This window comes from Ceratotherium simum, chromosome 40 (genome assembly GCF_057802395.1).
Source record: "Ceratotherium simum simum isolate JZ-2026a chromosome 40, ASM5780239v1, whole genome shotgun sequence".
Lineage (NCBI taxonomy): Eukaryota > Metazoa > Chordata > Mammalia > Perissodactyla > Rhinocerotidae > Ceratotherium > Ceratotherium simum.
This window is the reverse complement of record NC_141939.1, coordinates 3,381,621-3,406,886: the sequence shown is the minus strand read 5'-3', so window position 1 is coordinate 3,406,886 and position 25,266 is coordinate 3,381,621. Positions and strand designations below refer to the sequence as shown.

The 25,266-nt window shown below is 43.7% G+C and overlaps 1 protein-coding gene across 3 annotated transcripts; it reads right to left on the bottom strand.

The window, feature by feature from the left end:
- Positions 1-5,403: 5,403 nt before the first annotated feature.
- Positions 5,404-21,827, bottom strand: ZNF2 (zinc finger protein 2). 3 transcript variants are annotated; one of them, XM_004435805.3, is made up of 5 exons: positions 21,452-21,827; positions 12,745-12,815; positions 11,409-11,535; positions 8,749-8,862; positions 5,404-8,223 (listed from the first exon to the last, which is right to left on the bottom strand). In XM_004435805.3, the coding sequence occupies exons 2-5, from the start codon at positions 12,775-12,777 to the stop codon at positions 7,217-7,219; spliced, it is 1,281 nt and encodes a 426-aa protein (XP_004435862.1). In that variant the 5' UTR covers positions 12,778-12,815; positions 21,452-21,827; the 3' UTR covers positions 5,404-7,216. The 3 variants fall into 3 exon arrangements, with proteins under 3 accessions (XP_004435862.1, XP_087282269.1, XP_014647111.2); XM_087426143.1 differs by lacking the exon at positions 21,452-21,827 and having other exon boundaries at positions 5,404-5,725; positions 7,228-8,223; positions 12,745-12,941; XM_014791625.2 differs by lacking the exon at positions 21,452-21,827 and having other exon boundaries at positions 12,745-12,941.
- Between the last annotated feature and the right edge of the window lie 3,439 nt (positions 21,828-25,266).

The window sequence follows — 25,266 nt, the reverse complement described above, 5'->3', positions numbered from 1 at the left end:
TTGCTTTCCTCACACTAAGAAAGCTACTTCCACATGTCGACACAAATAATCCATAATCAATCTGTAAATCAAAATTGGGGTGAGTTTATTGTGAGACAGATCTGAGGATTAGCCCGGGGCCTTCCTTCCCCAAGAAAGGAAGGGCACTGAAGAAATGAGGTGTACAGAGTGGTTATATACCATCTTGGAACAAAGAGCATACATCACATATGATAGGAATGTCCCTTTCACAATTGCCACGAGATGCTTAGCTGGCACAGTCAGTCACTGGCCAGCAGGTCAGTGGTCACAAGGTGAGAACAGCAGGTCAGTAATTAATACTTAGTTTGTGGAGAGATGCTTATCCTTAAAGAAATGATGATATGGGGAAAGTTACATCCCTATCTTTAAGGGCATCATTCTTATGTTTGGGACATAGTAAATATTTAAAGCAGATGTGCAATGCACACTCAACCGGCCACATCAGGCCCTTTTGGAAAAAACAAGGTTGGGGGGAATTAGTTTTACACCAAATGGCTTCCTCCTATACTCCAATATATATTATTGCTTTTCATTTATTTATCACATATTTGGTACTAAAGAAATTTCTGCAGACTAATTGAAATACCAAGTTTTGCAAGAAAGTCTGGTTAGTGTCGGAAAGCAGCAACGAGAATTAGAAGACCACTTTTGGACAGCTGGAACAGGCCAGGTGGAAAGGACTGAAATCCTTGACCAGGTCCAGGGAGCCAAGAGAAACGAGCAATCTGAGGTGCTTTCCAAGAATGATGGATCAGCAGGATTCAGCGGAGTCAGTTCAGCACAGGTGTGTGAGCCCCTAGTACGGGAAAGCAGGGAAAGGACCGCACGGCGAGCTTCAGGCGGATACGCACTGCTGAGCGCGGCCCTGCGCACCCTAAGGCACGTCATCTAACACTCCAGGCCAGGCTATCTTGATCTCACTTCACTTCGCAGCCACATCGTCACCGAGTCGCGCCAGGCTACAGCTGGCGCCTCCTCTCCTGCCCCGCAGCAGGCCGGATCAAGGTCAGCTCGGGGGCGGCGGCCAAGGATAGTTCTAAAACACCCCATTTCGGTTCCACGCTCATGTCACCGCGCTTTGCATCCCTCCCTACCTGCCTGCCACTTCTTTGCCCGGACCTCACTCCCACCACATCCAGCCCCAAGTCCTCACCTGGCGTGCCAACTTGCTCCCAGCGACCCCCTAAGAGGCAAAGATCGCAGAGCGCCTGCGCAAAGTGACTTCGGAAAAACTACGATTCCCAGAAGGCCTCGGACGTAGCGGCCGACTCAGGGCCACGCCCACTTTCAAAGGCCCCGCCCCCTAAGGTACTAACGGGGTATTCGAGTGCGTCGTTTAAAAGGTGGAACTGCGACATTTATAGTAACAATGGAGGAAAGTCGCCGAGTGAAGAAGCAAAGCTGTCTCCTAGCCCTGTTCGCCTGTCCCAGCTGGACCCGCTACCCTACCGCGGATGCCTTTGTTTCCTAGGCAGCTTTCTATCCATTTCTCCAGGGGGATATTTTAAAACTTTCTCTACCGTCCTAAGGCACCTGCTACTTTATCTTCTCCCTCACTTGGTGGGGGGTGTGGGGGTGGGGGGGTGAGGGCGTGGAGAACAAGCATCAGAGAGAATTCCCATACTTGCTTGTAATCAAATCTACAAATTTGCCTCTCTTCACATCCATTCTTTCTGCCGTCTCTAATTGTAACAATAAACAGAGCTACGCCTGGGCTTTGCAATTTTTTCAGTCAATCAAGCCTTTTTAGGCTCAAGCAAGTTGGGGAAGCGTTTTCTGTCTCTATACCTGAAGGCGTTCTGATAAATGTTCACATCTCTAACATTTTAAAAGAAATCTTCCCTCAGTCTCACATCTTCCTCCATGTGCCATTCTCTATCTGTCCTTATCAAAGGCAAACTACGCAGCAGCATTATGGATACTTGCTATTTCCACCTTACACTTCCTGCTCATTCCTTAACCAAGGTCATTCCAACATGGCTTTGCCGCCACCATCCAAGTTACTGACAAACGCCAGTGGACGCTTTGTCCTTCTCGACCACTTGGGAACATTGAATGCTTTTTCCCCTTCCTGAAAGTCTTTTCTCTTGACTTCTATGACACTGCTGTAATCTACTGTTTCTTTCACCTCTCTATCCCCTTCTATTCACTCTGCTTTTATGGGCTCTTCTTCTCTTCATACCCTTTGAATCTTGGTGTTCCTCAAGGACCTGTCCTAGACTCTGGTCTCTTCCTGTGCTATACCTTCTTCATGAGCAATTTGCCTCCACTCACATGGTTTCAGAGAGCATCTACGTATCTGAGAACACTCTTTTCAGCGTCAGTCTGCCTACAGAACATTGCCACATATGTTTGGATATTTCACAAGCATCTCAAGCTCATTATATTCAAGTGAACTCTCTCTCTGCCCTCACATTGGACACCTTGGGTGCACTGCCTCATACTCCCTTGGCCTGAATTTCATGCCAGCCATGCTGCAACAGTCACTTTTGCAGAGATATAATCAGATAACACCTCACCTTAGTTGTACCCCATACTTCTCACTTTCTTCTCTGGAGTTTCTCTGACTTGGCAACAAGGGATGACTATAGGAACCCTTGGTGTTCGTGCAGCAACGCTTAACCAACGGGGGATGGGAACTGGTAGATAAACGCTCCCCACTTCCATATCAAGGGCAGACAATTCTGAAGCTCATTCAACATAACACCCCAGGTACCAGTGGGCTTGAGCCTTAGTTGCCCACAGCAGTGAGCAACTTGATTGCATACTCTTGTATTGGCTTTTTCTCCTTCTCTTTTTGACAGAAACTTATTATCACTAATGTAATAAGTAACTTCAGTATTTTAATTATTTAAATCTTGCTTTATCAGATTATAAGGCAAAAAATTCCAATAGCTCAGTGGTAGGACAATAAAAGCAAATTGCTAGTATGTTAAGTGAAGTTAAATTTACCCTGCCATTAGTGGATCAATTTAATGGGTATAGACAAGAATGTGTTAGCTAGATCGATGGCAGCATACCAGTCAAGGGGTGACTTACAACTGTCTTTCAATATTGAAACAAGGTGAAGCACAGAACTATCAACAGTTGACACTATTTCATTAACTTTTCTGTAATATCAATAATCATTAACTTCCAGGATCTAGCTTTTTGACCAGCCAAACCTAGGAATCAGAAAGGAAATGGTGGGACAAATCACTCCCAGGTCCATCGACTTTACCAGCATGGCTGCAATTTTCCTCACTGTTTTACATTTACAACTTTGGAGTGGTGGGGGAGCTCCAGGGGTTTCTACTGGGCACATTCATTGCCAGCACTCACTCATACTTTGCCCAGTCTAATAGAGCATCCTCCTCCCTCCAGAACCGTAATAAACAGATACTTATATCCTGCTCAGAAAGAGGTGAAATGATCACATGAAGTACCTTTAACTTTCACTAACTGGCAACCTTAGATACTTCCTCCTCTATGTCTCTGTTGGGTTGTTAGAGATTCATTAAGCAACATCTCTTCCCCACTTGAGTTCTGATCCAACTCAGAGAGAACAAAGGAGTCAGGCACACAGAGATCAAAACAGCTGTTTTGAGAGCTGTTGAAAAACATGTCTGAGAGATGGTGACAACAGGCTTCCCAGGCCTGGACCCCACCCAGACACATGTCCTACTGGAAGCAGAAGACTGCCCGCTGCAGGTGCAGAGTGCTTGCCACATGGCCAGGAGCAAGCATCCCTCCATCTCCAATGATCAAAATAACCCCTTTACATTTTACCTCTAAAAGCTCCTGATGATTATACAAAACTGTGCTGTACAATACAGTAGCCACTAGCCACGTGTGCTATTGCACACCTGAAATCTGGCTAGTCCAAATTTGAGATGTGCTGTAAGTGTACTCAAAGATTTAGTTAAAAAAGTAAGATATCTCAATAATTTTATATTGATTATGTGTTGAAATGATATTGAATGAAATTTTTAAAATATTTTAAAGAAATTCAAATACTGAATGAAATGTTAAAATTAATTTCAACTGTTTCATTTTAAAAATATGGCTAGCATTATATTTCTATTGGGCAGCACTGATCCAAAATAGCTAGACTCCAACATAGGGCTTAGGGTCCCTCCAAACTGACCTGGTATTTAGTGGTTCTGAAGGGAAAAGGTGCTGCAGTTTTCCAGGACCAGATGTGTGTCCTTATACCCCACATCGGTTCCTCATGCTTCTGCTATCAATATAAGCTAATATAGACATTTCTGCAGTACATTCAGGCTCTTGTAAATACATATTCACAGAACTACCCTCACTAGGATCCCCATCATCCCAACTCAACACGGTCCCCTTTGACTTCTTTCTGCCTTTTTACCACTGGAGTCCTGCCTCAATAACGTAGACCACTAAGGAACTTGACACCCACTGCAGTCTTTCTCTTGGACTTCCTGAGGAATCATCCTTGTGGCTTTTTCAATATGTTGTCTGATGACTGGCACCTGGTCACCTTGCTCCCCAGCTCTGCCTTCACCTCTGTCTAATTTAAGACTTGGGGGTTAATTTATTCTTAGAAGCACAGGCCTGGGGAAGAGTAAGGGGGTGAGTGCAGCAGAGCTCAGAAGCTGGCTAGCCTCCTGCTGGCCATCCTGGCATCCTGACACCCAAGATAAATTTCTTGGATCGGCAGTCCCACCAGCTCTCTGTCCCAGGCTTCAGTGTGCCGATTTTCTCTATTTACCACATTCTCTTCATCTCAAGGTTCCCTAGCATTGCTGATCCTTTTCTTTGAAGAGTTGATTCACGGAGTGCTTCTGTTAATTTGCGTGGAAGTATTCAATTCTCTCTTAAAACTCAGATAGGGCTTATTTAAGCACCAGAGATTGTTTCATTTCTTCAAAACCACTTTTAAAGTCTTAGGCTAAAACCCTACAAACACTACCAAGTTTTTCACCTTATATCTTAAGAATGCTGGCATACTTCCAATTTGACCCATTTCTGATTCCAAGATTTGACCCTACTAATGGTGATTCGGTGAAGCTAAAACCTCAAAATTTAAGGCCTCCACTACTGCAGGCCCTATTGGAAGACACCAGTTAAAAGGTAAAATGGCCCTTTGCTCAGAATTTTTAGCAGGAGAAGCAACAGTACTTCACATTTAAAAAAAATGCTCTGCAGATCACCAAGTTTAAACAGGGAACAGAGGAAGAACTATGGAATTTATGTCCCCACTCTGTTTCAATCATCCTCTACTCAAAGGTCCATTAGAATTCTGAATTAGTTCTAGTCTTATCTTGCTGACAATGGCAGAACATCTTAGGGAAATACTTGATCTTCAGTTTACCTTTAACAAGGCAGTACATTAAAGATTCAGAACTCTCAGAGACAGTCATCAGCCAAAAGTTTGTCAATAGTCTCTTTTATTTTCTACTTGACATAGTTAAATAATCAGATATTATCCACTCCAATAGATTCTGCACTCTGTGTTTTTCCTCAAGTTGCTTCACAAGTGCACATGGGAAAAGTCTTTCCTTCGGCTCATCTGCTCTAAGAAGGGTAGACCAATAGGGTTGTTGGTAGGTTGGGGAGGGACCTGTTTGGCAATTCAGCTTCTTGAATCTGACTTTAACTCCCAGGAGAAATGCATCTTGGTCCACTGGGATTCATGCAGGGTGAGCTAAGTTCCAGACATCCTTCCAGAATCAATTCCTCCTCTAGATTTCACCTTAAGCAAATAGAAAGGGAATGCAGATGCTTAGAGTCAAAGTTGCCTAGTGCCTGACCTTTAATAAAACAAAAATACAGGGCTGGGCCCAGGGAATAGAAGAGTTTTGGGAGTGAGAACTTAAGGTTTAGCAATGTGGGATCACATCAAGGCAGACCTTAAATATTCAGAGAAGCTTTCATTAAACAGGGAGCTATTTTAGGTCTTGAGTAAGGCAATGATGGGCAGTAAGGGGTCATTTGGAAAGATGGTCTAACAGTAACATGCAAAATGTAACTTGTGACAGAGGCTGTTAATGTTAACCAAACATCAAGGTACTTGTTTACTTTCCTAGCCTCTTGGTGCTGGGTTCTGGTTTATGAGTTGTGGACAGAAGTAACGGCCTTTAAAAACATCCCCAAATATCCTCCAGCTTTCTCTTTCATAATGATCTCAGAGGCAACACGTTCTAAATGACAAGGGTGGAATAAGACAGACTGACTCACGCCAGATTTTATGTGCGAAATGAGTCTTTGTGTACTTGGGAGTTAACTTGTTACGGCACCCTAGCTTAGCATACCCTTCTTCAACAATGAAGAGGGTAGAATTTCCATCAGGAAGTGATAAAGGTATAGGCTAGACTGTGAAAATTCAGAGAAAGGATGTGAATTCAAGAAGTGTTTTCAATAGAGAGAACTTTGGAAGTAGAAAAGTCATTAAGTCAGATAAGTATTTATTGAGCACCTATTATTTGCAAGGCACCGTGTGAGATACAAAGACATAAAAGTCACGCCTCCAAGTGCTTACAATCTAGTTGAGGAGATAATACATCTACATAAATTATAAAACAAACCTTATAGCATAATGGTAAAGAGAAGAGACTTTGAAAGCAGACCTTTATTCAAGACTTGGCTTCACCTTTTACTAGCTGTGCCAGCTTTGGCAAATTATGTAACCCCTCTAAACTTCAGTTTGCACATCTGTAAAGTGAGGATAGTAACAGTACTTACTTCATAGTGTTGGTGAGAGGACCAAATAACCTACTCTTTGCAAAACTCTCAGTTGAGTGCTTACCCCATAATAAGCCTCAATAAGTGCTAGCTACTAGTGGTAGTGGTAGTATTAAGAGACCTACAAGCTGTTCTGGAAACAACATTACTGCTCTAATTTTGCCTTTCCCCTCCTGTTGTAGCCTCTGGTTATTTAAAGTGCAGTGATACATGGACCTCAGACAAGAGGTGTGTCTGAGGATCGCCTCCTGACATTTATCCTATTTTCTGATGAACTTCTGCAAAACGTTGACTCTTTAGAGTTGCATCCTAATTGCCAGCATCCCACATCAGTTCTATAACATAGTAAGTAGAGAGTGTTTATTCAAACACTGTGGTAGCAGAGGCAGGAAAGAAATAGCAGCCAGAATAGGCAGAATGATCAAATGATGGTTTTGTTTAAGATGAGGAAGACCTATCTTGAGTTTTTATGGAGGTTCCTTGACTAAAGCTTTCACCCAACTCAGTCTATACCCTGTTTGGCGTAACGCCGTTGATGTTGAATAACTGACGACTTAGAACTGAAAACTTTTCCACACACGCTGCATTCAAAGGGTTTCTCTCCTGTATGGACTCTCTGATGTCGTGTGAGCCGGCATCTCTGGCTAAAGGCTTTCCCACATTCACTGCATTCATATGGCTTGTCTCCAGTGTGAATCTTCTGATGCTGTGTAAGGGACGAGCGGTCAAAGAAAGCTTTCCCACACTCATTGCATTGATAGCGAGGCTCTCCAGCATGAGCCTTTTGATGTCTATTCAGTGATGAGACCCCATAGAAGGCTTTCCCACACTCATTACATTCATAAGGCTTCCTGCCAGTATGGATTAGCTGATGTCGAGTAAGAATACTTTTCTGGCTAAAGGCTTTCCCACATTGATTACACTCATAAGGACTTTCTCCAGTATGAATTCTCTGGTGTCGAGTAAGGGACGAACGGTCAAAGAAGGCTTTTCCACACTCGTTGCATTTAAAGGGCTTTTCTCCGGTATGAATTCGCTGATGTACAGTTAGGGACGAACGGTCGAAAAAGGCTTTCCCACATGCGTTGCATTCGTAGGGGCTCTCCCCAGTGTGAGACATCAGATGTCTACTGAGACTGCTCCTGTGACTGAAGGCTTTCCCGCACTCGTGACAGTCATAGGGCTTCTCTCCAGTGTGAGTCCTCTGATGGCGGATAAGGGATGAGTGATCAAAAAAGGTCTTCCCGCAGTCACTGCATTCTTGGTCTCTCTCTTTAGTGAGAATTTTCTTGGGAGGGGCTGACCCTTGCTGCAAGCTCTCCTCCTGGGAGACGGATTTCTTGTAGATCTCCACTGCAAGGCTTTCCTTCTCTGTTTCCAACCTCCTCTCCAGTGCATGAACTTCAAACGTAGGACACAGAGGACTTTTTCTTTCAAGCTTTTCCCTCAACGTTCCTTCTGTTTTTTCTTCTTCTGAAGCACCTTGAATCTCAGGCTTAGTCTCCCAGTCTGGAATGGATAGAAAATACAGATGCAGTTTCTTTCCTGGGCTAGCAAATATTATAGCAGAAAGAAGAGATACTATGATAAATCTGAGAAGTCCTGTATGGTCACTGCATTGCTTGCTCCCACAAACAGTCTTACACTCTAGGGAAAGACCAAGACTTGGGAATGAAGAAGGCAGGGAATAAAACTGATGGTAGACATCTCAGAAAAGAGGAGAATTTCCATTGGAAGCATGGCCATGGTAATTAGGTGAGTATGCTAAGTGGAGGGGATGGTGAGGAATAGGACTATCAAAGTGTGACTGGGCAACGTGACAGATCTGAGAAAATAAACATTTCATGGATAAAGATGAATAATACTTTAAGGTGTAGAGGAAAAAAATGAAAGCTGCTGGGTGATAGTAAGAAACCCTAAAGCAGAAGATCTCTATTTGAGAAAAAGGTGATACCCAACACTCCCTCCCACGCACACCCAAATAATAACCATAACACAACAAAACTCTGCCCTGCTCTGTTCATACTCAATTACCTAGAGAGACATTCTCTGGACATTCTCTCTCCTCAGCTCCACGAAGATCAACTATCCAAGGCTCATCCCCTCTCTTCAACTGAAAAATCACATCAGGTTGAGGAACTGGAAGTCCTGCTCACAGAGAAATAAACAAACCATATGTGATGAAAATACACAACTATTCCAAAGCTTAGTCCCAGTCTCTAAGCGTTTCAGAGAGAAAATGCAAAAGGCGGAAAATGCACACCAGGAACGCAGAGTACAAAGTAATGCGAAAGAATGCAGGAGCCTCTGAAAAGAGGTCAAAACTGAGCTTCTAAAAAGGAACAAGTAGGGGCCAGCCTGCTGGCACAAGCGGTTAAGTGTGCGTGCTCCGCTGCGGTGGCCCAGGGTTCGCCAGTTCAGATCCCGGTCATGCACCGAAGCACCGCTTGGCAAGCCATGCTGTGGCTGCGTCCATATAAAGTGGAGGAAGATGGGCACGGATGTTAGCCCAGGGCCAATCTTCCTCAGCAAGAAAAGAGGAGGATTGGCAGATGTTAGCACAGAGCTGATCTTCCTCACAAAAAAATAAACAAATAAAATAAAAAAATAAAAAGGAACAAGTAGCATTTGGTCAGAAAGTTGATAAAATCCATTTGAATTAATGTGTTTATTCTTCCTCATGAAGTGAATGGGATGCTTCTTGCTTTAGCACTGGTAGGATGGGGGGAAGAGTCCTTGGCTCAGGGAAGAAGAGAATGAGAAAAGATCACCGTGAGTAAAAACGTGTCATGAAGGTGCCCATTTTCGTTTGTTTACTGTTTAGTATTATGCTTTTATTTAAACAAGTGGATCATGTTCATTGTAGGAAAATTAGGGGTATGTACAAGTAAAAAAAAAAAATAACCTTTTGTACTTTGTATTCATTTTTTTCTTTTTTTTCTATTCATTTTGATACTGAAAGATACCAGTAGGTACATTCTGTTAAAAACTGGATAATGACAATTATATCTCAATTTAAAAATAAATAAATAAACTATCGGAGAGCCTTATTTGGAAAATAATTATGACTACCCCATCTAAAATAATTTCTATTTCTTTTGACATCCACAAGAAGATAATCTCTAAATCCGTCTGATTCACTATGTATATACTACATATCACTCCGGTCCCTTTTACATGTAAAAGATCATTTTGGGCAGAAGATTCTCACTAAAAAAGCAAAAAAAAAGAAAAACTCAAAACAACTGGAAAATGAAATAACGCTGATTTGTAAACTTGATTTTTTCACATAATAATAAATTTCAAATATTATTGTATTTCAATTAGCAAAGATCCCCCTCACCATTTTAATGGCTATATGATATTACATTGCATGGAATAACATAATTTATTTAACTAATCTCCTGCTGACAGACATTTCAGACTGCTTTTAAGGTTTCGCTATTAACAAACAACTGTATGATGACCATTTGTGAACACCACAGACTGCTAATCTCATTATTTCCTTAGGACGAATTTCTAGAAGTGAATCTGTCCACTTTTGGTTATATTAAAAAATGGATCCCCTCCTAGAAACAGTCTTGAGGTCTAACCTTCCTTGAACTGGGACCCCAGACTTGAGACAGAAGCACTTTCTTGTTGGACCCAAGGATCATCTATCCAGTTGTATGTTGGTTCTCTGCCGACAAAACGTCCACACCCATCACCTCCCTGTGGCTTCCTGTCGCTGACCTTCAGAATTCCATCTTCCCCAATATTTCATCCTGCCAAAGCCCATGACAAAGGCTCAGCAGTCTCCCTTAATGCTTCCTGAGCATTCTATTCTGTTTTCCATATTTGGCCTGTTTAAGCTAATCCAGGGGGTGTTATGCTTGCTTTTTTGACCTGCCTTGCATGAAATCTGCAATGTGACTCCTTTTACTGTCACATGCTGCTTATTTTAAGCCTGTTTCTGAATCTGTACATTCTCTCAGCTTCTTGTTCTGGAAGCTCCTGAGAGGTTCTCATTACCTACAGGAGCCCAATTTTACTTCTCACAAATACCTGACATCAGCAGTAGCTCTTAATTTTCCTTTTGTCACATAAGTCTCTATAATCGCAAAGCGCCTTCTTTGAGCATCTCTCTAAGACTGTACTTAAGACAAATATTCAAAATAAAACACATTTCTATTGACCTACTCTGAGGTACAACCTTGTATTCCCACTCCCACACTGCCCTCTTTTTAAAGAGAAACACTTCTTCACTTGTCCCCCCCACCTCCCCCCACCCCCCACCTTTGTCCTCCGGAGGGAGCTGAGAAAGTTACCTGACTGGTGAGTTGGGGGAAGAATTGGGCATGTGTAATTCATCCTCTTCTGTTCACACTCCCTCTGGAGAGCCAGCTCCTGCAGCAGGCACACATCCTGCTCTGCTCCTCCGGCCCTGGCCCTCCGTGTTACGGGGGGGAGGCTGCTGAGTGAGGGAGCCTGTGGTTGCCCAGCCTGCTTACGGCTCAGGGAGCAAGTCTGTCCTATGCTGGGGCTCGGGATTAAGAAGCCCACTGTGGCTGTACACCTAAGAGATGTCCTACTCTTCTGTTTTGTCTCTCAGTGGTTCAGAACTCAGCGGGGAGGAGAAGAGGTATCGTTATTAGCCCCTCAACCCCACATTAACACAGTATAGAGTCTCACTCCTTATGGGAAGCTCTCCTTACCCAATGAGACAATGCTCTTATAGTTCTCCAGCATCACCTCCTTGTAGAGGTCCCTCTGAATAGGGACCAGATGTTTCCACTCTTCGTCTGTGAAAATCACGGCCACATCCTCGAACGTCACTGATTCCTGGAAACACAATCAAATTTCCCTTACTCATAACCCTTCTCTGTACACGGACCAGACAAAATTGTCATAAAGATGAAAGTCTTCGAGGATGTAGAGGGAGTAGAACAGAAATGGTTCTGACAAAGTAGGGCTTTGAAGCACTTGGGGAAAGTGGCATAATCCACGAGGCATGAAGTTCTTGGTCATAACCCCACACCACTATATTCATAGCTGAGCCTCTGAAGAGCAGGGGCTCTTTTGTCAGATTTCCAGAAAACTTGCAAGAATAGAACGGAGAATTCCTGTGTACCCTTTACCCAGCTTCCCCAAACGTTAACATTTTCCACATTTGCTTTATCTGTCTGTCTCTCTCTGTATATATACATTCTCCTATCTTTCTCCTGAACGTGACAGTAACTTGCAAACATGATGTCCCTTTACTCATAAATATTTCAGTGTATATTTTGTAAAAACAAGGCTATTCTCTTATATAATCAAAGTATAATTATGAAAATCAAAATAGCATTGATATTATACTGTTATCTAACCTACATTATTCCAATTTCACCAACTGTCTTTTTTTTTTTTTTTTTTACAAATCCTTAAAATAATGATGATTAGATCATCTTTAGGATCCCTCTCATTTCACTCTGATGCTCTGTGATTCTATAAGATTGTATCTTTACCCCCAATCCTAAAACCCCCAGTGTATCCGCAGAAGTTCTAAGCCAGAGCATGGAATTCAAGACTCTCTGTCCTTGGGCAGGAACGGGGCAAGCCACGTGTCTCTACCCGCACAAACTCTCTGCAGGACTCTTTCAACTTCACTGAGGTGCTTACAGTAGGTGTCACATGCCCCTGACTAACCCAACACTCCCTGAGATATGGGGGCCCACTCTCAGTCCACACATGGATGTACTACAGGGAAGTCAGGACTGGACCAGCCTGCTGTTCCCCAAACCTTCCAATCAGACCCACACCATTGGGTTTTAGGCAAAATCACTCAGAGTGAAGGCCACAGGGACTGTGCCTGGTGACAGGCTGGTGGGCACATGTTCAAGGTAAGAAAAGATCCCTGAAGGATACCATAAGTCAAATGGGAAGGAAGCACTCCCTATGGAGTCCTTCATCCACCTAGTGGGGTCAGATCAAAGAAGCTCTAGGATAGGGAGAGAAAAGTGGTTACATTCTGGAGACAGAGTATTTCAGAAACATAAAAGTCCACCTCACCTGGCATCTGGCAGGCGGAGACAGAGCAGCCATTCCCTCCTGCAGCTCTCTGTGTAGAAAAGGGCAGAGTCCTGATAGGGCAGAGGTATGGGATGAGAAAGACCAGTCTTGTTTTGTCGTTTTCTGACCCATGACGCAAGAAATCTCTGCATACCAGAAAGTTATGTACCCGCCTTCATTCTCAATACCCTACAAAAAGGGAAAGCAAAAGAAAGCAAGACCAGGAGCAAGTCCACCCCATCCCAGAACTGGATGGAAAGGCTGTGGACGTTGCTATTCTAAAAACAACGTGGTGGTTGTTTTACCGTGATCATAAAGACAAAGTTCTCCTCCTGGGAGTCAAGAACTTATTAAGGCTCATACTGTATTTACAAATTCACATTCAATATTGCCCTAAATGATTACTAGACAAAAAGCATAAGAAATTTTATAAATGGCTACATGGACAGGTCATGTCAAGTAAATACCTTTAGCCTCTTTAAAGGAAAAATACCCCATGCACAGCAATACCCTGTGCTAAAGGAATGGCCCTTGGGCAGCCACGATTTGTTCCATGTGACCCTGCGTCTGCCTCCTGGAGCCACATTGATTAGGCCACAGGTGGGCAATGCACAGGCTGACTAGTAGACTAAGATGTGATCTGGCTTGAAAAGATGCCATCCTTCCTGAAGAACGTGAACTAAGAAATGTCAGTACAACAAGTGGGTGATGAGCTGAAAAGATATCATGAGGGACGGAAGTGGCCATGGGGATCAGGGGAGCCAAGATTGCCAGGAAGCAGAACCCAGGGAGCACGTGGGAGGTACAAGGTAGAGATGATATAGTAGACAGTGGGACTAACACAGGCAGGGGAAGAAGAGCCCAGTCACATCAGTGGTGAGGCACTGAGCAAAGACTCAAGAATTCCCGGCCCGGAGTCCCTCAATTCACCTAGCACCACCTTGGGCTCCAATGTGCATCTAGACCAGCCCTATTTATTCTTATTTGTTCTTGGATTTCCAGAAAACTCTAACCCTCTTAGGCTTTGTGTGAATCTTTATCACGAAACTCCCTTTACTTAACTGAGTACATCTCAGTTTCTCACAATCAAGAGTCTAATTAAAACCTAGTTAAATCAAGCATTTCTGGGATTCATGAGTGGGGCAGGGAGAGTGTGGTCCTGGGAAGAAGTAGGAAAAGGTATGTTTGTGGCTCAATGACTACTCTCCTGCAGTCAAGGGAATATATTCACTGATCCTTGTTATTCATCATCCATCCATCCAACCAACATTTATTCAGCACCAACTATTTATGCCAAGCACAAAAACTGTATGACGCTGTCCTTGCCCTCCAAAAGCTTACAGCTTAGCACACAGGACAAACAATAACATATTTCACTACAGGATGGATAAGTGCTCTAAAGCGACGTGCACGGCAAACTATGAGAGCACATCAGGGGCTTGCCTAACCCGGACAGGAGGGAGGGAGGGAGGAACAACGCAGCTTTCTTGGCAGAAGTGAGACCTAAGATAAGTTTTTTTTTTTTTGTGAGGAAGATCAGCCCTGAGCTAACATCCATGCCAATCCTCCTCTTTTTGCTGAGGAAGACCGGCTCTGAGCTAACATCTATTGCCAATCCTCCTCCTTTTATTCCCCCAAAGCCCCAGTAGATAGTTGTGTGTCACAGCTGCACACCCTTCTAGTTGCTGTATGTGGGATGCGGCCTCAGCATGGCCGGAGAAGTGGTGCGTCGGTGCGCGCCCGGGATCCGAACCCGGGTCTCCAGTAGTGGAGCGCGCGCACTTAACCACTAAGCCATGGGGCCGGCCCTAAGATAAGTTTTGATTTGGGGGAAGAGGTGGAACATCCTAGGTGGGAAAAACATCAAGTTTTCCCAAAACAAGGAGACAGGTCTTTATGTGCAAAAGATCAACAACTATAATTTAGTTTAGAATGGCAGATGTCTAGGTTGTGAGCAGAGCTGTGGGGAAAGATGAGGTTTAAGAAGTAGGCAGGCAGAGGCCAGCTAGATCAAGGAGAGCTTTGTATGGGCCTTTTCCCATAAGCATGGGGATCACAGAAGGATTTAAGCATGGAAGTGTCATCAACAGATTTCTGTTTTAGAAAGATCATTGTAATCTGTATCAAAGGCCTTGAAACACATACTCAAAAACCCAGCAATTCTCTCCAAGGAGTTTATCCTAAGGAAATAAGTAAGAATACATACAACGGTTTTTATTAATCATCATTAACACTAACTTTTATTGAGTTTTATGAGGCAACCTCTCAAGCACTCTACATGTATTATCTCATTTAATCCTTACAATAATATAGCAAAAATTTGAAATATCCTGTTTCTAAAATAGGAGATTTGATTAAATAATTTATGGTCCAGTCCATACATACAATGGAATATCATTAAACATCATATTATTAATAACCAGCATTCATTGAGCTTTTGCTATTTACCAGGCCCTGTGCTAAGTACTCTTTACAAGGATAGTTTAATCCCATTCTCATAAATCAATAAGGTAGGTACTGTTTTGCAGATTAAGAAATTTAGGCTTTGTAAGAGGCTGAGATAGAATTTGAACCCAGGTCTGTCAGCACTTTTTAACCTTTATGCTATAATGATTTATTTTCATGAAAAGATAGCCACATAGATAACAGATCATTAGACTAGAATAGAAAATCCCCAAACATATCCAGGCATGCAGGGAAGTTTGATGTCTGACTGAGGTGGCATTATAAATCATGGGGGAAAAGACCACTAGTGATAAACTGCAAACGACTTACATGTCCATCAACAGGATAAATTGTGATTTTATATATGTGTGTGTATGAATACTATACATTAAGATGAACTGGACCCTCAGGTGAATAATAGAGATAAATTGCAAAAATAAAATTACTGAGTAAAAAATTAGAAATGTATAGAATGACTTACTGTATAATATTTATATAAAATTTAAAAACAGGTAAATAATATCTATAAAAATCTATATGGGACAATAAGCACCAAATTGTGAGCATCTCTGGGAAGGGAAGGAAACAGGATCGGGAAGGGATACCCAGGAGACTTCAACTTTGTAATGTTTTCTTTGTTAAAAAAAAATCTAAAGAAAAAAAAACAAAGAAATTCACACAACAGTAAGTGAAGAATGCATAATTTTAAAATTACATATTTGTGCATGCACCTATGTACAGAAAAGACTGGAAGAATATATACTAAAATGTAAATGGAATTTGAGTGGTAGCATTACAAGTGATTTTTATTTTATTTCTTACAATTCTTTATATTCCGATTTTTTTTTAACAAAAGTATGTGTTTACTTTGGTGTATGGGAAAAATAACAGGAAGGGAGGAAAGGTGGTATGCAGAAAAGTTATAGCAGACCCTAGACTGCTATTCTTAGGAAGGTCTTCTGGCAAGGTTTGCCCTTGTCTGGGGCCTGGGAACTTCGATTTTGGGAGGGTTCCCCTAGAGATAAGGGTGGCCAATTATGCCCAAACTACTTGTGCAAACAATGTGGTATATGCTGAACATTTGCTTTCCTGCTAGAGGGTCTGGAACTTTGGTGTGTGTTACACAGAGGGTGCCTACATGACCAGCTCTGAATAAAAAACTTGGGCTCTGAGTCTCTAATGAGCTTCCTTGGGCAGAAACCTCACACACACGTTGCTGTGTTTTTGTTGCTGGAGGAGGATGTGCTCTGTGTGCCCCCTCACCGGAGGGAGAGAGCATGAGGAAAGCTGCATATGGATTACTCCAGACTCCACCTATCTTTTCTCCTTATGATCTGGCTGCGTATCCTTGCAAGATCGCTGTCATAACCTTAGCTATGAGTACAACTACAGGCCGAGTCCTGAGTCCTTCTAGTAAACCCCTGAATGTGGGGTGATCTTGGGGACCCCTGACACAGGTGGTCACACTCTCTGGGTAGCTGTGGCAGAATGGGATTAGAGGAGGGCAAGAATGGAGCTGAGCAGACCAGTGAGGGGACTGTTACATAAATTAAGCACGAAATGATGAAGAACTGAATGAAAGTAGTGGCAGCAGAAATGGAGAAAAGGGGAACTACTGTCGAGATATTAAGAATAGACAACAGACTAACTGGAAGTGGAGGCTGAGGGTGATGGAAGAGGCAAGGATGACTCCCAGGTCACTGATCTGAGTAACGGTGTGGATGATGGTACCATTCACAGAGATGAGCAACAGAAAAGCAGGTTTGGGGGAAAGCTACTAAGTACAGTTTTGGACATTTAGAATTTGAGCTATTCCCACCTCTCTGAAGGAAAAATCAGATGACTCTGGCTCCTGCTGGCCAAGTTGTAAAAATTATTATTGCTATATGAAATAATTTGAATTTTAAAAAACCATGAGTTTCATACTCAAAATAGAAAAGTTAATACAAAGTAATTAGAAAACGGTTGTAATACAAAGAAGGCAATGTTTAAGCCTTTAGTTATAAAAATAAGTACTTTGTTTTTTTCTATTAATTATATGACTAGTCATAAAGTATAGATGTATTCTTGGGATATATACTTGTATACATTCACACAAGCAAGAAAAAAGAAACCTGGGGAAACAGGATAAACCAAGCAATCCCAGAAATAAGAACTAAGTACCCAAAACAGGAAGGACTAATCAGCAATGGGGCCAGGCAGAAAGAAGAAGACGGGGCTCCTCATGATGAACCAACCTCAGATTCTAAAGAGGCAAAGGAACCATGCAGACTTAATCCTGCCTCCCTTAGGAGATGGGCCCTCCAGCTGGCCTTAGTAATTATAAGATACTAACAAGGTACAGTCAGGTTTTCAAAAATGCCAAAAGAGCAGATCAATAAATATTTACTAGAAATGGGTTAACACTGGCCACGCAAAACTTTAAAAGAGTATCACCTTGAAGGTGAATACCAGTTTGCAAAAACTTAAACCTATGTGAAAGGCAAAAACTTAAAAAAAAAATCTTACTGGAAAAACAGTATGTAACTAAATGTAACTACAAAAAAGAATCTTGGGGCCGGCCCTGTGACCTAGTGGTTAAGTTCGGCACACTTTGCTTCAGCAGCCCGGGGTTCATGGGTTTGGATTCCAGGTGCAGACCTACACCATTCATCAGCCATGCTGTGGTGGCGACTCACATACAAAATAGAGGAAGATGGGCAACAGATGTTAGCTCAGGGCGAATCTTCTGCAACAAAAAAGAATCTCAACCTGAGGAGGAGAATGGGGTTTGAACCTTGCTACAAGGAGGCAGAAAGTGATACATACAAAGATGGAAACATATATCATCAGTTGATAACTGGAGCCCGCAACTTGTGTTGTCTAAGACGGTATTCTTTCCCTTGTTGGTCTGTTAAGATTCCTCCATCCCCAGGAGGATCTCAAAATATTACTCTTAAGCCCTAAGAAGATGTCAAAATTGGTATTTAGAGATACAGGAGAGAAGAGGGATACAGATATAGTATTTAGGGATACAGGCTCTGGCAGACTGCCTGAAATCAAACTTCAGCTCTGCCTCTTCCTACTTGTGTGATCTTAGGCAGTTTCTTAACTTCTCGGTTTGCCCATCTGTAAAATTGGAATAATGAAAGTACCTATCTCATACAATAATTGTGATAGGATAATACTTATAAAGCTTAAATAGGATAATACTTATAAAGCATTTAGAATAATGTGCTAAGTAAGTGTTAGCATTAGCCAAAAGTCATGTTATAATCCTAGGAAGGTAGAAATAATGAAAATACTAACTATACTGTGCTGTTGCTGTTTTAAGAGTTGGCTTCAGTGTAAGTGTGGTAATAACGTTGGAATCAAAGTATTTGTATGTTATCTAAAGCGTGTGAGCTTTTGAACAAATCTGTTGAACTACATCTGAAATTGTAGTTGAAACTGCTCAATGTTTAAACGCTTCAAGACAAATGTCAAAGTTTCATTTATTAGATCATGACTTTAATAAACTGAGCATTAAACAAATTACAAATGGTGGTGAGCATGAGAGCTCCGCAGCCATTAAACAACCAGTTGATAGTCCCAAGGTGCTCATCATCCATGGGCTCCCTGCCAGGCCGACTTCACTCCTCACTAGGTTTAGACTCCACCAGCAGTCACTTCATTAAGCCCTCAATGGCACTCAAGACTCCTCAGATCCACTCAAATTCATATGGAGTCCCTGCCAGCAAAGCGTCACCTCCACTTAACGTTTTCTCTTTTCCTATTCCTGGATCTCAGAGTATTTCTGAAGAAAATGCTCTTCAAATTCTTATTCTATATCTTCAAAGGAGCCCTTGCCTAGCAAGCTTTTACTATTCCCATCTTAGCTACAGAGCTATTCCAAACCTCCATGGCTACCATTCGATTTCAGCAGAACACTGTCTTTTACTATACTGCAGCTTCACAGGAGTGAGTTCCAAGGGAGGCAGGACTGCGTGATAGAAAGCATTCCACAGGCCCGGAATTATTAACTGTGAAGGCTTGAGCAAGTTACTTAGGCTAACAGTCGACCCCCAGTTGTTTAATACCTACTTCATGGAGTAGTTATAAATAGTAAATGGAACAATCAATGTAAAGCATTTATCTTACAGTCTGTTCAATAAATGAAAGTTCCTTTCCTTTCTACTGCTCAACACCAACCCATTCATTCACTCATTCACCCCACCATTCAACAAATATTTCCAAGTACCTGTTATGTCCTAGGCAGCATGGGTGTGAGGTCACCAAACAGAAATGTCTCTGTCTCCAGGACTTGACTTTAGTCCTCCATCTGTCCTACTTTCTTCTCCACTATGGTCCCCTCTCAGAATCTGCTCCCTGCATTATCCAGTCCTCCTTTCTCCAGCATCTCCCATCTCTCCAGTAGCTTCTTCTCATATCTTCAAACAGATACAATCCTCCTCTACGTGAAAGTATCTTCACTGAATCTCATGGCCTCCCTCTGGCATAAGACTTCTCATTTAGGTTTTCCTTTCATGGTCAAACTTCTTGGATGAGTACCACATACCTACTGACTCCGCATCATCACCACCTCCTTTTGAATTTGTTATTCTGCTGTTGCCAGCCCTCACACACCTGAAACTGCCCGCCTGAAAATTACCAATGCGTTTCTGATCTCTAGTTCCAACAGTCCTTTTCTCCTTATTTCTCTGCAGCTTTGGACTGTTTTGACACGTTTCTGCTTCTTCAAGCAGTTACTGTAGTTGCTATGATATTATATTAGCCTGACTTTCTTCCTACCACTAAAAGCGCATCTCTCTGTGACTCTTTTTCCCACTCTTGCCCTGGAAACGTGGATGCTGCCCAAGCCTCAGTCTTTGCCCAACGTTCTTTTTGCTATCCCTCAAAGTCCATCCACCTGGCGCTCCCTTTTCAACCTCTACAGAGACGGTTCCCCAGTTAAGTCCCAATCCCTCTTCCAAACTCATCTTGCATTTCCAAATGACTGCAAATTTTGAATTAGGCATTCTGCCAGCACCTCAAAACCATCTTCCCCTATGCAGCTCCCCACATCAACTCCTCTCCCTGGCATTACATTTCTATCAGATATTCTATTATTCTCCCAGGTGACCCAAATTCAAACTCTTACCTCGTTCTTTCCTCCCAAATCTAGTTAGTCACCAGGTCCTTCTGACTCCTCTTTCGCAATGCCATTTGTATCCTTCTCTACCACGGACACTATCATAATTCGGGTCCACAACAGTTTGCTTGAGGAGTACTACCACTACCACACATTGCCAACTGGCTCCCTGCCACTAGTCCTTTCTTCTCTCTAGAATAACTGTCCCCAAATAGTTTTATTCCTGTCAGTCCCTGGATCAGACCCATACAATCCACCCTGCCTACTGCGTCTTGTCCTGATCGTCTATGCCCTGGCTCCCGTGTACCCTTGTCTCCCACTATTCCTCCACACTTCACTCCAGTAAAAAATAATCTCCCAGGGCCAGCCGGGTGGTGTAGTGGGTAAGTTCTTGCGCTCAGCTTCAGGGGCCAGGGTTCACGGGTTCGGATCCCAGGTGCGGACCTAACCACCGATCGTCAAACCATGCTATGGCAGGCATCCCAGATATACAGCAGAGGAAGACGGGGCTCGGATGTTAGCCCAGGGCCAATCTTCCTCAGCAAAAAGAGGAGGATTGGCAACAATGTTAGCTCAGGGATACTCTTCCTCACCAAAATAATAGTAATACTAATACTAATTTCCCACTTTGCTCCTCTTTCATGTTTTTTTCACATCAAATCCCACCTCCTTCACGAAGGCCCCCTGATCACCCACGTGGTGGCCCAGGGGAGGGAGATAAACGAGACAAGCTGGGGCGCTTTCTGGGAAAGAGGGAGGGCTGGGGTGGGCGGCACCCTAGATCTAGTGTCAATTCCACCCACGTTTATTAAGCACACATTATGGGAAGAGGGTACGGGAAGGCTCCAAACTTCCCACCTGAAAGCTGGGAGCTGACATATAGGGGGTCCACGCCGAGAGACCACTGGTAACAGTACCCACACCCCACGGAACACACGCACACTCGTGTGGGAGGTGTGAACAACTTTCTGTCAGCACCTCTCCGAGCCGAGACGTCGCCAGACACACACACTCACACACACCTCTGCAGGCTGGCTCCGCCCGCGTCACCCCGTTCTACTCCCACAGCACCTCCCCCACGTGCTCAGCGTCCCCTTCTCTCGGCCGCTGCGCTCACTCCGCTCCTCTAAAACACACACCCACAGCCCTCACCTCCGGCACAGAGTGCTCGGGACCCAGGAAGACGGCGCCTCTCCAGGTCGGGAAAGCACTGCGCCTGCGCAGAGGGTTATGACGCCCGCGCCCCCAATCAATGCTCGGCCTTCGCACGGACTCCATTGCCCAGAAGTCTCAGCGGTCGGCGCGCCTATTATGACGTCTGAAAATCTGCGCGAGCCTACGCCTCTGAGACAGGGTTTGGCGGCGCTGCACCGGATCAGACAAGTGCAGTGCGGCAAAAGGGAACTGTCGTGGAGTCCTGGGAGGTTTCTGGTCAGCCTCGAAGTACTGCCTGCGAGTGATGTCGCGTCTCTCCAGTCCTTCGATGGGAGGGCCTTCCGAAGAAAATGTGTCTGTCTGATCCTGGGGGCCCGTCCCTACCCCTGGTTTTCACCGCCCAGGAAGACGGAGAGCGACATTGAGTATTCTGGTGCTTGGAAAGGGCTGGTCTCTGCTTCAGTTTGCCCTGACGGGAATTTGGTGCTAAAATTTGGTCCGGAGAGAGGCAGAGTTTTCTGAGGCTGAGACTGGGTCTGAGGCGGGGTGTGTGCACTATTTTTACGTTGGAAGAAGAGAAGAGCCGTGTATTTAACTGGGCAGCCGGCCCGACTCCCGACAGTTAGAGCGCACACCGGCCTGCCTGCCTTGGTACTGCTGGAAGGGCCCTGGTCGGAGACATCGCAGGGATTCTCAACCTTGTCTGCACGACGGAATCACCTGAAGAGCTTTCGACATACTGATGCTTGGGGCCCACTCTGAGAAGCGAGAGTTTGAAAAGATGTGCAGGTGATTTTAATGTGCGGCTAAAGCGAAGAACCGCTGAGCTAGAGTTTCAGGGAAGACTGGCGATTACGCAAAGAATATGATAAAATCCTGCTTCAGGAGCAAGTCTACTCTTTGACTCAAAAAATCTAAGTTGCAAGGCATGGTTACAAATATAAATGACACAGTTACTGCCCCCAAAGAACTCAAGGTCCAATGGAAATCAGAATGTGAAGTTATTACAACACAATGCAGTACGTTCTATAACTATGTCACGTCCAAGACACTCTCGCAGTACAACGGAGGAAGCAATTAACTATGGCTGGGAAAGTTGGAAAAGGCTTCCTATAACTGGTACACTTGAAGAGTAATTACTTTCTTAAGAAAGAAAAGTGCAATCTGAGCAGAGAGAATAGCACCTGCAAAGGTATAGACTAGAGGATAAAAGTGCAAAGAATTAGTAGCAAAATGAGTGGCTGGCAGATAAGGTTTAGGGGCTGATAACCGGTAACGTGGGGCCAGGTTGAGGACGACTTTGTGCTGCAGTAAGGGGTTTGGACCTTCCAAGAAGATTGGGACTTGATTCAAGTCATGACGTCTGAGACAGCTATATTTTGCTGCTCTTGCTGTGTAGTGGTTTTTGTTATTCGTTTAGCCTTATGCTGAGAGCGGAAATCTCAGGGTCCTAGATGAGTTTCCTTCTAGAATTCCCCACCCTTGGGCAGGCCCTGGCTTTATCTCTATATTTACTGCCCCAGGTAGCTGTCAAAGTGGAAGCTTAAGTTCTCCAGGGTTTAGCGGTGTAAAAGTCAAGTTTGCTGCTCATTTACCTCTCAGGGTTCTAGCTCTCACTTCATTTTTTTTTTTTTTAATCTTTGCAGATTCCTCACTTTCATGCCTGATCACCAGTGTGTTTATAAAGATGTTTTGTAACTTTTCAGCATTTTCAGTTTTTTTTCAATTAGGAGGGTTGTTCAGGGTATCCAATTGGCCATGTTGCTGGAAAGATGAAGAGAATTTATCTGATTTTTTCAAAAGAGGACGGGCATATGGATGCTGAGCAGCCGAGAAACAACAGACATTAATCTTGTTTAGAATAAAACAGATGTCTCCTAGGCCTGCCAGCTGTGGGCTCTGCCACACTGCAGGATGTTCTGGCTATCTGCTGCTGTGAAACAAACCATTCCAAACTTAGTGGCTTAAAACAAGTTTATTATGCTAATAGATTCTGTGGGTCAGGAATTTGGACAGGGCACAGCAAGGATGGCTTGTCTCTGCTTCACTGCTTTATGATTTCTGGACCCTCAGATAAGAGGACCCAAATGGCTTCTTCACTCATGTGTCTGGTACCTGCATTGGCACCCGTGGCTGGGCTCAGCTGAGACTGAGTCCCCACATATAACCTCTCTCTTTTTTTTTTTTTTTTTGGTGAGGAAGATTAGCCCTGAGTTAGCATCTGTTCCCAATCCTCCTCTTTTTGCTGAGGAAGATTGACCCTGGGCTAACATCCATGCCCATCTTCCTGTACTTTATATGTGAGATGCCTACCACAGCATGGCTTGATGAGTGGTGTGTAGGTCTGCGCCTGGGATCCCAACCTGCAAACCCCGGGGCACCAAAGTGGAGCATGCAAAGTTAACCACAGTGCCACTGGGCCGGCCCCATATAGCCTCTCTTTGTGCTTGTACTTCCTCACAGCATGGTGGTCTCTCAGGGTCATCAGCCTTCTTACGTGGCAGCTCAGAGCTCCAAGAGATAGTGTTCCAGGGAACAAGACAGAAGTTGCATGGCCTTTTATGACCTAGCCTCAAAAATCAATAATGTCACTTCTGCTCTACACTATTGGTTGAAGCAGTCACAAATGTGCCCAGATTCAAGGGCAAGGACCATACAGCCCACCTCTAAAAGGGCGACATGTCAAAGAATCTGTGGCCATTAAAAACAAAAAACAAAAAAACCTGCCATGGAGGATTTTAGCCTTCCCTTTTTATGGGTGTTTCTCTAGGAGAGAGGTGAAGGCTGAGTGGAGTGTAGAAAGAAGAAAGGGTCACTTGTAATCAGAGACTCTGGTGGGACCTCTGCAATGTGCCCAGTTCCACTGACACTTTTGCTGTGCCTCGCTCTTGTTCTGCTTGCCTGTGTTGTCTCCTAAGCTGTTGCAGTTTGCTTCTGACAGCAATCTCTGCTCCTCCCAGGCCACCTTTTGCGGTTCTAAGACCCCTCTTCTTGGACACTCTTTGACCTTATCTCTCTGAGCATCTCTCCTCGTTGCTGCTGCTACCTGGTACTCTGTATCCAGATCTGCATCTCTCCAATCTCGCTCTCTCAATCTCTCTCTCTCAGAAGAAAGTGTCATTCCTTTATATCATGTGGCCTTTTTTAGAGGTATTAGCTTAGCAGAATAGTATGGGCCCTTAGTGATAAGTGTTTTCAGTTTTACCACTCAGTCTGTGGGGTTAGGGATGCTTGGTCCCCTAGCAAAGGGATTTGGCTACTTAGTAGTAGTAATCTTTATTTTCTACCAGCTGTCTTTCCTGGGGTGCATGTGTGTCATCAGAAGCTAGGTGGATGGAATGGAAAAGAAATATTCAGGCACAATTTTATGCTCTACCTGAAAAACATTGCTGCTTCTGATACCTAGGTCTGATTCCAGGTCAGATTGGGTCTCTTTACTTCTATGTTTTTGTTTGTTTAATATCTTCTTTTTAAAATGGCTACCATTGGGTCATCTCTAAGTCCACCTTAAATGACTGTATAATGCCTGAGCCCTAACTGTGAACAGGTTCCTGTTTTTACCATGGGACTTCTTACCCAGGTAAGTCAGAGGGTGTGGATGGTGGTGCTTTAACATCCCACGTTAGTTAAAGAGGCATTGTCTGCCAGAGCACGCAGAGAACCTGTAGAAATCTCTGTGCTTCAGTTCTGCCTTACAAAAGCACCAGCCAATCATTCACATTTTTGTTTCTTATAATTCTTAAAATTCCTTTAGCTCTTTAAACTAGAGTAAGCCATCTCCTTCAGGCTACTTTGAGTTAGAGAGATGCTCT

Coding starts and splice junctions, on each gene's coding strand:
- ZNF2 (XM_014791625.2), bottom strand. CDS start 12,876: ATGGGTCAGAAAACGACAAAACAAGACTGGTCTTTCTCATCCCATACC. Junction 11,536..12,744: donor CTCCGCCTGCCAGATGCCAG/GTGAGGTGGACT, acceptor TTGTGTTTCCAG/GAATCAGTGACGTTCGAGGA. Junction 8,863..11,408: donor TAAGAGCATTGTCTCATTGG/GTAAGGAGAGCT, acceptor CTCTGTGAGCAG/GACTTCCAGTTCCTCAACCT.